The sequence below is a fragment of the Crinia signifera genome, chromosome 3 (assembly GCF_055691185.1).
Source record: "Crinia signifera chromosome 3, ASM5569118v1, whole genome shotgun sequence".
Lineage (NCBI taxonomy): Eukaryota > Metazoa > Chordata > Amphibia > Anura > Myobatrachidae > Crinia > Crinia signifera.
Window position 1 is genome coordinate 319,433,956 of NC_139219.1, and position 12,727 is coordinate 319,446,682.

Sequence of the window (12,727 nt, forward strand, 5' to 3'; positions counted from 1 at the left end):
CTGGATTGGCCACCCTACGTAGGGGGAATTTAATAGAATGTGTGATGCAAGCATCAGCGATATCACCAGTAGTTAAATAGGCAAAAACCACCTCGATTTGCCTTTTAGGGTGAAATGTACCCATATTTGGAGAGAGCTAAAGTACTAACCAATTAGGTTATAACTGTCATTTTTCAAAGACAGTCTATAAAATGTCCGAAGCTGATTGGCCGGTACATTGTCTCTCTTTGAGGATTGAGCCATCTCCCGTTAAACTAATAGTACTTTAAAAAAAGGGTATGACTGAGATCTCCCCGATGCTTGCATAGTGCCGGTGAATTTATTTCCTCCTTTAAAATGATCGTCCCACTTCCGAATCTGAAGAGCCTGGAACATCCTAGATATGGGACAAGCATACAAAGTCCACATCAATAGGTCGCCAGGCACCAGTGCTACTATTCCACTGTGCCACCATGGCATGCCACTAACATTTTCTCCTTCCAATTTTTTTAAATATTTTTTCAGTTTTTTGTTGGATTATTTATCTTTTTGAATGACGGTGGTATAGTGTAAGGCAGTCGGCCATGGATACTGAAGGCCGAGGGCTTATCTGACGGACGGCGCTGGTTTGGTACCATCAATATCATGACCTGGGACTAGCACAAGTTATGGCCAATCAGCATATTGGGGCCAATTCAGACCAGCCAAAGGCAAAGTTTTGTAAGGACCACTATGCATACTTTCTTACATTGGTGGTCAGTGGAGCAGGACCCTGTGTACACCCACAAAGGGGTGGAGCCTAAGGGAAAGGGGTGGTGCTTCATGGCATCCACATTCCCGCCAGTGTGGGGGCATGTCCAGCACTCTCCGAGGTGATGGGCTATGGCCAGGCTCCCCCTACACTCTGATTAGATGCTGCGGCACTGGACCTATCACCGCAACCTTCCAGTGGTGTTTGTTCTCTCTATTTCCCTCCCCCATCCTGGGACTGTCCTATGAAAATGGGACAGTTGGGAGCTATGCCCTATGTACCACCCAATGGTGAAAAACTTATTGGACACATGACAGGGAAGGTGGCCCCTCTCAGCTCTGGGCCCCATAGCTGCTGCACTCCCTGCACCTATGGTAGCTACACCCCTGTATATAAGAAATGTAACTGTGACAGGGAAGGTGGCCCCTCTCAGCTCTGGGCCCCATAGCAGCTGCACCCCCTGCACCTATGGTAGCTATACCCCTGTATATAACACATGTAACTGTGACAGGGAAGGTGGCCCCTCTCAACTCTGGGCCCCATAGCAGCGACACTCCCTGCACCTATGGTAGCTACACCCCTGTATATAACACATGTACTGGTGACAGGGAAGGTGGCCCCTCTCAGCTCTGGGTCCCATAGCAGCTGCACTCCCTGCACCTATGGTAGCTACACCCTGTATATAACACATATAACTGTGACAGGGAAGGTGGCCCCTCTCAGCTCTGGGCCCCATAGCAGCTGCACCCCCTGCACCTATGGTAGCTATGCCCATGTATATAACATGTTACTGTGACAGGGAAGGTGGCCCCTCTCAGCTCTGAGCCCCATAGCAGCTGCACTTATGGTAGTTACACCCCTATATATATAACACATGTAACTGTGACAGGGAAGGTGGCCCCTCTCAGCTCTGGGCCCCATAGCAGCTGCACCCCCTGCACCTATGGTAGCTACACCCCTGTATATAACACATGTAACTGTGACAGGGAAGGTGGCCCCTCTCAGCTCTGGGCCCCATAGCAGCTGCACTCCCTGCACCTATGACAGTTACACCCTCTATATAATATATATAACTGTGACAGGGAAGGTGGCCCCTCTCAGCTCTGCGCCCCATAGCAGCTGCACCCCCTGCACCTATGGTAGCTACACCCCTGTATATAACACATGTAACTGTGACAGGGAAGATGGCCCCTCTCAGCTCAGGGCCCAATACCAGCTGCACTCCCTGCACCTATGGTAGCTACGCCCCTGTATATAACACATGTAACTGTGACAGGGAAGGTGGCCCCTCTCAGCTCTGGGCCCCATAGCAGCTGCACTCCCTGCACCTATGGTAGCTACACCCTGTATATAACACATGTAACTGTGACAGGGAAGGTGGCCCCTCTCAGCTCTGGGCCCAATACCAGCTGCACTCCCTGCACCTATGGTAGCTACGCCCCTGTATATAACACATGTAACTGTGACAGGGAAGGTGGCCCCTCTCAGCTCTGGGCCCCATAGCAGCTGCACTCCCTGCACCTATGGTAGCTACACCCTGTATATAACACATGTAACTGTGTCAGGGAAGGTGGCCCCTCTCAGCTCTGGGCCCCATAGCAGCTGCTCTCCCTGCACCTATGGTAGTTACACCCCTGTATATAACACATGTAACTGTGACAGGGAAGGTGGCCCCTCTCAGCTCTGGGCCCCATAGCAGCTGCACCCCCTGCACCTATGGTAGTTACACCCCTGTATATAACACATGTAACTGTGACAGGGAAGGTGGCCCCTCTCAGCTCTGGGCCCCATAGCAGCTGCACTCCCTGCACCTATGGTAGCTACGCCCCTGTATATAACACATGTAACTGTGACAGGGAAGGTGGCCCCTCTCAGCTCTGGGCCCCATAGCAGCTGCACTCCCTGCACCTATGGTAGCTACACCCTGTATATAACACATGTAACTGTGACAGGGAAGGTGGCCCCTCTCAGCTCTGGGCCCCATAGCAGCTTCTCTCCCTGCACCTATGGTAGTTACACCCCTGTATATAACACATGTAACTGTGACAGGGAAGGTGGCCCCTCTCAGCTCTGGGCCCCATAGCAGCTGCACTCCCTGCACCTATGGTAGCTACACCCTGTATATAACACATGTAACTGTGACAGGGAAGGTGGCCCCTCTCAGCTCTGGGCCCCATAGCAGCTGCACTCCCTGCACCTATGGTAGCTACACCCTGTAAATAACACATGTAACTGTGACAGGGAAGGTGGCCCCTCTCAGCTCTGGGCCCCATAGCAGCTGCTCTCCCTGCACCTATGGTAGTTACACCCCTGTATATAACACATGTAACTGTGACAGGGAAGGTGGCCCCTCTCAGCTCTGGGCCCCATAGCAGCTGCACCCCCTGCACCTATGGTAGTTACACCCCTGTATATAACACATGTAACTGTGTCAGGGAAGGTGGCCCCACTCAGCTCTGGGCCCCATAGCAGCTGCACTCCCTGCACATATGGTACCTACACCTCTGCATATAACACATGTAACTGTGACAGGGAAGGTGGCCCCTCTCAGCTCTGGGCCCCATAGCAGCTGCACTCCCTGCACCTAGGGTAGCGAAACCCTGTATATAACACATGTGACTGTGACAGGGAAGGTGGCCCCTTCTCAGCTCTGGGCCCCATAGCAGCTGCACCTATGGTAACTACATCCCTGTATATAACACATGTAACTGTGGCAGGGAAGATGGCCCCTCTCAGCTCTGGGCCCCATAGCAGCTGCACTCCCTGCACCTATGGAAGCTACACCCCTGTATATAACACATGTAACTGTGACAGGGACGGTGGCCCCTCTCAGCTCTGGGCCCCATAGCAGCTGCACTCCCTGCACCTATGGTAGCTACACCCTGTATATAACACATGTAACTGTGACAGGGAAGGTGGCCCCTATCAGCTCTGGGCCCCATAGCAGCTGCACCGCCTGCACCTATGGTAGCTAAACCCCTGTATATAACACATGTAACTGTGTCAGGGAAGGTGGCCCCTCTCAGCTCTGGGCCCCATAGCAGCAGCACTCCCTGCACCTATGGTAGCTACACCCTGTATATAACACATGTAACTGTGTCAGGGAAGGTGGCCCCTCTCAGCTCTGGGCCCCATAGCAGCTGCACTCCCTGCACCTATGGTATTTACACCCCTGTATATAACACCTGTAACTGTGACAGGGAAGGTGGCCCCTCTCAGCTCTGGCCTCATAGCAGCTGCACTCCCTGCACCTATGGTAGCTACACCCCTGTATATAACACATGTAACTGTGACAGGGAAGGTGGCCCCTCTCAGCTCTGGGCCCCATAGCAGCTGCACTCCCTGCACCTAGGGTAGCGAAACCCTGTATATAACACATGTGACTGTGACAGGGAAGGTGGCCCCTTCTCAGCTCTGGGCCCCATAGCAGCTGCACCTATGGTAACTACATCCCTGTATATAACACATGTAACTGTGGCAGGGAAGATGGCCCCTCTCAGCTCTGGGCCCCATAGCAGCTGCACTCCCTGCACCTATGGAAGCTACACCCCTGTATATAACACATGTAACTGTGACAGGGACGGTGGCCCCTCTCAGCTCTGGGCCCCATAGCAGCTGCACTCCCTGCACCTATGGTAGCTACACCCTGTATATAACACATGTAACTGTGACAGGGAAGGTGGCCCCTATCAGCTCTGGGCCCCATAGCAGCTGCACCGCCTGCACCTATGGTAGCTAAACCCCTGTATATAACACATGTAACTGTGTCAGGGAAGGTGGCCCCTCTCAGCTCTGGGCCCCATAGCAGCAGCACTCCCTGCACCTATGGTAGCTACACCCTGTATATAACACATGTAACTGTGTCAGGGAAGGTGGCCCCTCTCAGCTCTGGGCCCCATAGCAGCTGCACTCCCTGCACCTATGGTATTTACACCCCTGTATATAACACCTGTAACTGTGACAGGGAAGGTGGCCCCTCTCAGCTCTGGCCTCATAGCAGCTGCACTCCCTGCACCTATGGTAGCTACACCCCTGTATATAACACATGTAACTGTGACAGGGAAGGTGGCCCCTCTCAGCTCTGGCCTCATAGCAGCTGCACTCCCTGCACCTATGGTAGCTACACCCCTGTATATAACACATGTAACTGTGACAGGGAAGGTGGCCCCTCTCAGCTCTGGGCCCCATAGCAGCTGCACTCCCTGCACCTATGGTAGTTACACCCCTGTATATAACACATGTAACTGTGACAGGGAAGGTGGCCCCTCTCAGCTCTGGACCCCATAGCAGCTGCACCCCTTGCACCTATGGTAGCTACACCCCTGTATATAACACATGTAACTGTGACAGGGAAGGTGGCCCCTCTCAGTTCTGGCCCCATAGCAGCTGCACTCTCTGCACCTATGGTAGCTACACCCTGTATATAACACATGTAAGTGTGACTAGGAAGGTGGCCCCTCTCGGCTCCGGGCACCATAGCAGCTGCTCTCCCTGCACCTATGGTAGCTACACCCTGTATATAACACATGTAACTGTGACAGGGAAGGCGGCCCCTCTCAGCTCTGGGTCCCATAGCAGCTGCACTCCCTGCACCTATGGTAGCTACACCTCTGTATATAATACATGAAACTGTGACAGGGAAGGTGGCCCCTCTCAGCTCTGGGCCCCATAGCAGCTGCACTCCCTGCACCTATGGTAGCTACACCCCTGTATATAACACATGTAACTGTGACAGGGAAGGTGGCCCCTCTCAGCTCTGGCCCCATAGCAGCTGCACTCCCTGCACCTATGGTAGCTACACCCTGTATATAACAAATGTAAGTGTGACTAGGAAGGTGGCCCCTCTCGGCTCCGGGCCCCATAGCAGCTGCACTCCCTGCACCTATGGTAGCTACACCCTGTATATAACACATGTCACTGTGACAGGGAAGGTGGCCCCTCTCAGCTCTGGTCCCATAGCAGCTGCACTCCCTGCACCTATGGTAGCTACACCCCTGTATATAACACATGTAACTGTGACAGGGAAGGTGGCCCCTCTCAGCTCTGGCCCCATAGCAGCTGCACTCCCTGCACCTATGATAGCTACACCCTGTATATAACACATGTGACTGTGACAGGGAAGGTGGCCCCTCTCAGCTCTGGGCCCCATAGCAGCTGCACTCCCTGCACCTATGGCAGCTACACCCCTGTATATAACACATGTAACTGTGACAGGGAAGGTGGCCCCTCTCAGCTCTAGCCCCATAGCAGCTGCACCCCCTGCACCTATGGTATCTACACCCCTGTATATAACACATGAACTGTGACAGGCAAGGTGGCCCCTCTCAGCTCTGGGCCCCATAGCAGCTGCACCCCCTGCACCTATGGTAGCTACACCCTGTATATAACACATGTAACTGTGACAGGGAAGGTGGCCCCTCTCAGCTCTGGGCCCCATAGCAGCTGCACACCCTGCACCTATGGTAGCTACACCCCTGTATATAACACATGTAACAGTTACAGGGAAGGTGACCCCTCTCAGCTCTGGGCCCCATAGCAGCTGCACCCCCTGCACCTATGGTAGCTACACCCCTGTATATAACACATGTAACTGTGACAGGGAAGGTGGCCCCTCTCAGCTCTGGGCCCCATAGCAGCTGCACCCCCTGCACCTATGGTAGCTACACCTCTGTATATAACACATGTAAATGTGACAGGGAAGGTGGCCCCTCTCAGCTCTGGGCCCCATAGCAGCTGCACTCCCTGCACCTATGGCAGCTAGTCCCCTGTATATAACACATGTAACTGTGACAGGGTAGGTGGCCCCTCTCAGCTATGGGCCCCATAGCAGCGACACCACCTGCACCTATGACAGTTACACCCTCTATATTATACATATAACTGTGACAGGGAAGGTGGCCCCTCTCAGCTCTGGGCCCCATAGCAGCTGCACCCCCTGCACCTATGGTAGCTAGACCCCTGTATATAACACATGTAACTGTGACAGGGAAGGTGGCCCCTCTTAGCTCTGGGCCCCATAGCAGCTGCACCCCCTGCACCTATGGTAGCTACCCCCCTGTATATAACACATGTAACTGTGACAGGGAAGGTGGCCCCTCTCAGCTCTGGGCCCCATAGCAGCTGCACCCCCTGCACCTATGGTAGTTACACCCCTGTATATAACATATGTAACTGTGACAGGGAAGGTGGCCCCTCTCAGCTCTGGGCCCCATAGCAGCTGCACCCCTGCACCTATGGAAGCTTTGCCCTTTATTAGGTGGATAAGGCACATACACTACCCCCTGAATGTACTAAATACACGGTTTCATCTTGCATGCTTTGTTCTGTGTGTTTAGACAAAGCTGCTTTATCCTGAGTTTCCCATTGTTGTTGTCATTGGATCTGTCAAGGCAGCTGTGATCTATGGATGTGATACAATTGTACCACAGAGAACACCACGTCCAAAGACAACAGGAGTACAGCAGCTGCCTGCACCACACAGGCCCACACATCTGACAGAGAACATTGAGATGAAGCTGTAGCATGCAGGGGGCAGGCACCAAGCAATGTGCGGGCTGGCGTAGATCATACATTTATCATATGATCTCCCCAGGGCTGGTCTAAGGCAAAACATCAACTTAATCCCCCACCCCTGCAGTGCCACCCACTTTCCGGCCTCTATAGTGAAAGTGTTGAGGGGGCATCTAAAGGGGTGCACACATGGGGAGATTTTTGGCAGGAAATTTTGACTAAATAGTCAAAATCTCCCAGACCTAGAAGGTTAGCCCAAATCTCCCAGTTTTTCTCCTGCTCAGTCAGTGCAGGTAAGGCAAATTTGACTAGATCATAGACTATCATTGCTTAGACAAAATCGCTTAGTCAAAATCTCCAGTGCATCTAGCCAAAATTGCTTAGTCAAAATTCGCCATTAGCCAATATCTCACCATGTGTACGGGGTTTAAGATATTCCAGAGCACCATTATACCGCTTTCAGACCGCACTCCGAACACGGCTTATTGCCGTGTTCGCGGGGCCTAAACACGAGTCACGGTGCGGTCTGAAAAGGGCACCACGGGTCGAGCAACACGGGTGTTCAACCCTGGTAATGACCAGGGTTGAACATGGCTATGACCCATGTCAAGTGCAGTGTGAACGGGTGCCTGGGTCGAGCGACCCGTGTCCCGTTCACAGTATGGAGGAGGCAGCAGTGTCAGCTCCAAGTACTGCCTCCTCCCGAGCCCCCGATGACGCGCCGCCGCCCAGCACCGCCCCATGTGACGTCACCGACTCGGCAATATGCCGTGTTGGTGTCGGAACTTTCAGACCACATTGCCGTGTTGCTCTGGGGATAGGACCCGTGTCCTAATCCCGTGTGCGACACGGCATTTGCGGTCTGAAAGTAGTATTATTTATTTATTTAGTTTCTTATATAGCGCAGCATATTCCATTGCGCTTTACAATGGTAGACAGTGATACAACAAACTGTTAAGTACTACAAGGACGTCTTCCTAATAGACATCCTTAATTTTGTTATAGGCAGACTCTGTGGCGCCCCCCAGTTCCTTGCACCCTATGCAGCTGCTCAGGTCCGATTAAAGGTTCCACGTGCCCTGGGCTAACATACATGTAGCTCCTCTTGTAATGCTGCTAAACACACATCTATGGGTGCTCAGGGACTCGCCAGTCATACTGCCCATGTGCATGTAACAAAGGCACGTAGGATCTAATGCTTGTGACGTGTGTAGGAGACTGGATTTAGGCTGCCCGGCTGGCGCTGTAGCACAATGTACATAAAGTAATGAATATGTGTGAGGCAGCCAGGGGCAGTATTAGAAATTCATCACAAAAGACATATCCAGCACTGACCTCAGTATTAATCACATGGCGTGTCACAGCAGGGATGGATACAGGGTACATACATGTTGTGTCACAGTAAGGATAGATACATGGTACACACATGGCGTTTCACAGCAGGTATACATACATGGCACACACATGACATGTCACACCAGTAATGATCCTTTACTGCCAGTGATAGTCAATGTTTCAAACAATCTAGCCCAGCAAAGAATATTTTCTGCTAATGATCCATCCCCTGCGCAGTGCTCCCTGCCCTCCCCGATCACTGCAGAGCGATCCATCCCCTGCGCAGTGCTCCGTGCCCTCCCCGATCACTGCAGAGCGATCCATCCCCTGCGCAGTGCTTCGTGCCCTCCCCGATCACTGCAGAGCGATCCATCCCCTGCGCAGTGCTCCCTGCCCTCCCCGATCACTGCAGAGCACTCACCCACGGAAAACTGCAACCTGTATATCTAATTTAATTATCATTATCATTATTATTATCATATATATATTTTTTCCTTCACTGGAACATTTGTACTCACGTCCTGCATACATTTTGGGTTATCAGGTTGTTTAAAACTGTGTATGGCTAAAAGAGAATCTGTTTTTACCTCAAAACACAATTGTGTACGTATTTATTTATGTATTTATTTCGGAGGGGGTAAATTTGGGGGCCTGGGGGAATTAACTCCATAAACACTTTAGGGTTTCGCAGTCGATTGACCTTTAAACACCAATACTTAAGTGACTTTCTCATATTCCCCTCTGCTCTATAATATACGGCTTTTTTGTTGTTTGTGGGGGAGGAAAACACAAATCCAGTTTCTTCAGATTAAGTCATTTATCCAAAAAACCATCCGAGAATATTTAACTTTAATCCCACTTTAACTGGCCTTAAAAAAGTAATTACCTTTCCTTTCTGCAACAATACTCTCAATCACCTTAATGTTTAATTACCAGCACGCCTCATTATGTGCCCTTACATTCCTGAAATTCAATTTTTTTTTTTTTTTTTAGGCGTAGAAAACATAAACACACATTGAAAAGACTCCACCTAAAAGTAACAAAGCGGAAGCTGGAAATACAACAAAAACACAACAATGTTTTATTATTGGAAATCAGATCATCACTGGACAAGAATCAAATTTTCTATTCATTGCTATAATCGTTTGCTTAAAGAACGAAAAAAATGTCAGACTACCTAATTTTTCAAGCGTTTCCACCCATTCACAGATGTACAGACTCACATATAAATAAGTACTTACTCGCCATATATACAAATTCCTGTTAAATTAAGCATAAATAAATATATACAAACTTAACATTATCTTCCCTCCTGCTTGCAGTTTTTTTTTCCCGAACAATTCAGATGTCTTTTCGCCTGAAATGAGCCGACAAAAGACTCGTGAAATGTAGGTGGGTGGTTAAAAAAAAAAAAAATGAAAAAAATATTGTATTATTCCCAAGAACATAATATTTGTGTTTTCCAGGATTAAGCAATGTCATTTGTTTGAATGTTTTTTGAATTTTTTTTTCCACACTTCTATAGTCAGAACGAACTGGATTTTTTTTAGTGGATAAAATGATCAATTATAATAAAAAAAAAGCAGGTTATATCCATAATATAATTTTTTTTTTATGGTGACATAAAATACACGGCACAGCCTTCGGAATGAACCAACAAATTACAATGTTACAAAAAAAAACTAAATCCTTTACAACATCACAGAATATAAAACCAAATAAAAAATATATTATACATGAAAATGTTATTACTCAGTAAATATAAAGTGGGACTCCCTGCATGTAATTAAAACTCATCGTGTTTATTATCAGGTGCTTCATGCTTTTCTTAAATATATTTAATTTTTTTTTGTTTTTCTTGTCTGGGAAGTCTTTTTTTGTGGTTCTCTTTATTTGATTGTTGTATAATTTTCATTGTCTTTTTAAGTTTAAAATTATATATTTTTTTTCTGTTCATGTTTTATACAGTATATCTATTCACATCTGTAAATAAAACTGTTTTATGTCATCGAGATATTTTTTTTTAGAACAATCCCCTCAACCAATAAACTAAATAAACCAGTGAAGTGTACATTTAAGGAAGAGTCTAGTGTATTTTTTTAATAAATCGATTTGGAATGGTTTTGATGGAAAGTGGAATATATATATATATATATATATATATACATATATATACATATATATATCCCCATATCTATATATTGATATATATATATATATATATATATATATATATATATACGGATATAGATATATATGTTTATCTATATCTGTATATACATTATACAGAAGTGAGTGGGGACTCCACAGCTGCTGCTGTGCCATTGCAAAGACATGCTGGGACTTGTAGTTCGAACCATTAAATTAACCTCGGCTTGCTTACAGAAGTGTAACGTTTTTTTTTTTTTTTTTTTTTTTTTAAATCTGTTTATTCCAATTTTCATTGCTTAACATAGTTTAATGTCTTTCTAGAATGATTTCATCTGAATTTTAGTCCTAAAGATTTGGAAACAAAATATATAGCCCAGGCAAAGTATCAGTACTGACAGATACATTGTATCTGTAATCATTATAATCCCGAGTCCTACTACATTGTGCTAACGTGCAAATGACGCACTTGTAGTTTCAATTGCCTTTGTGAATATGAAGATCTGCACAGTGTGCACAAAAAGAAAGCCCCCGGGTAGCGATTTAATGACATTACCGTGTCTGGTTGTCTGTGCGATCTGGTGTATATGTATGTACCATACAGTTATATATACACCATATGTATGACATTTGCTTTTAGGGTGTGTTGGGTGTGATTAATAGAGGGGGTATTTTGAAATTCATGGTATCCTAAAAACAAACAAATTAAATAAAAAAAACAACAAACAAAAACAATCTATCTCCCAGAGAATGACCCACCGGACAGTTCAAACAACGCCCCCTCCTGCTGCATCAACACTGAAACATGAATTATAAAAGGGGCCAAATATAGGGGTGTAACTTGTACAGGGGAGGGGGGGGGGGGGTGAGGGTTTGGCAATATCATGGATTTGTAAAAGCACCTATATTACAACAAATAAACGTCCCCATGTGTAAGACTGGAAAGAAGAGGCAGGCAACTCCCGGGTAACTCCCGGGTAAATGACTGGTGAATGGGTGAGTGGGCATCCTTGCCACCGTCCATCTGTGCCCGGGGCAGTTTCCAATGAAATCCGGGTCACTGTGCGCGCGTACACACAGGTGTTTTTTTTTTTTTTTTTTGCAGGGTTTCCAATCCTCCAAGGGAATAAACAAAAAGTTTCCTTCCATAAATTTCCAAAAAGTTGCTGCTGCTGCTGTTGTTATTTCTTTTGGTGGGGGCGGGGTCATAACAATGTCCTTGGAAATGGTACAAAGCGAGTTGTTGGCAGGTTCTTGGCCCGTGTGCACCTCTCCTACGGTTCGACATGATATATTTATTTTAAATATATTTGTAGTTTCCCAAAAAAAAAAAATTGCCAGTCCGATATTTTTGTTTTTGTTTTTATTTTGTTAAAGCTAAAATGAAAGATGTGAAAGCATGTCCCGATTTTTCCCCCCGTTTTTTATTTTCTTTTTCATTTTCGGTGTTTTTCCTCCTTGTCCCCGTTTTTACTGCCCGGTCCCTCCGCAGAGTTGTGCCTGTTACTGCTGTTATTGTTCAAAAACATCTTGTCCATCCCCTTCAGGGCCTCCGTTAGGTAGTTTTGGAGGGCAGTCAGGGCCGCACAGATGGCCGGGGAGCCAAAGCCATGGGTGATCAGACTAAAGTGAGTCAAACAGCTCTGTATACCGGGCTCCAGGATGGGGCTGGGCCGGCTGTTGCCTATGGGCGTCCTGTCTTGGGCCAGGAGGTCTGTGAACTCTTTACAAAGTTGCCTTGGGAGGAGAAAGAGAAAAAGGGAAAGTGTTACCAGCAGTACAGAATATGTGTGTGATATAATAATAATAATAATAATAATAATAATAATAATAATATAATAATAATAATATAATAATAATACATAATGCAATAATACCCTTAGCTAATAATAATAATAATAATAATAATAATAATAATACATTATTATCATCGTATATACATGTTTTCACTATTATTATTATGATTTTTATTACGTAGAGTTGTAAAAACATTAAAATATTATT

At 47.2% G+C, this 12,727-nt stretch overlaps 1 protein-coding gene across 7 annotated transcripts in view; it reads right to left on the reverse strand.

The window, feature by feature from the left end:
* Positions 1-9,633: 9,633 nt before the first annotated feature.
* TFAP2B (transcription factor AP-2 beta) overlaps positions 9,634-12,727 on the reverse strand; it is a 54,273-nt gene continuing 51,179 nt past the window's right edge. For all 7 annotated transcript variants that reach the window (XM_083178738.1, XM_083178741.1, XM_083178740.1 and 4 more), the window contains exon 7: positions 9,634-12,460. In XM_083178738.1, coding sequence (XP_083034864.1) covers positions 12,160-12,460 — 301 coding nt within the window. In that variant the 3' untranslated portion in view covers positions 9,634-12,159. The remainder of the gene's footprint in view (positions 12,461-12,727) is intronic.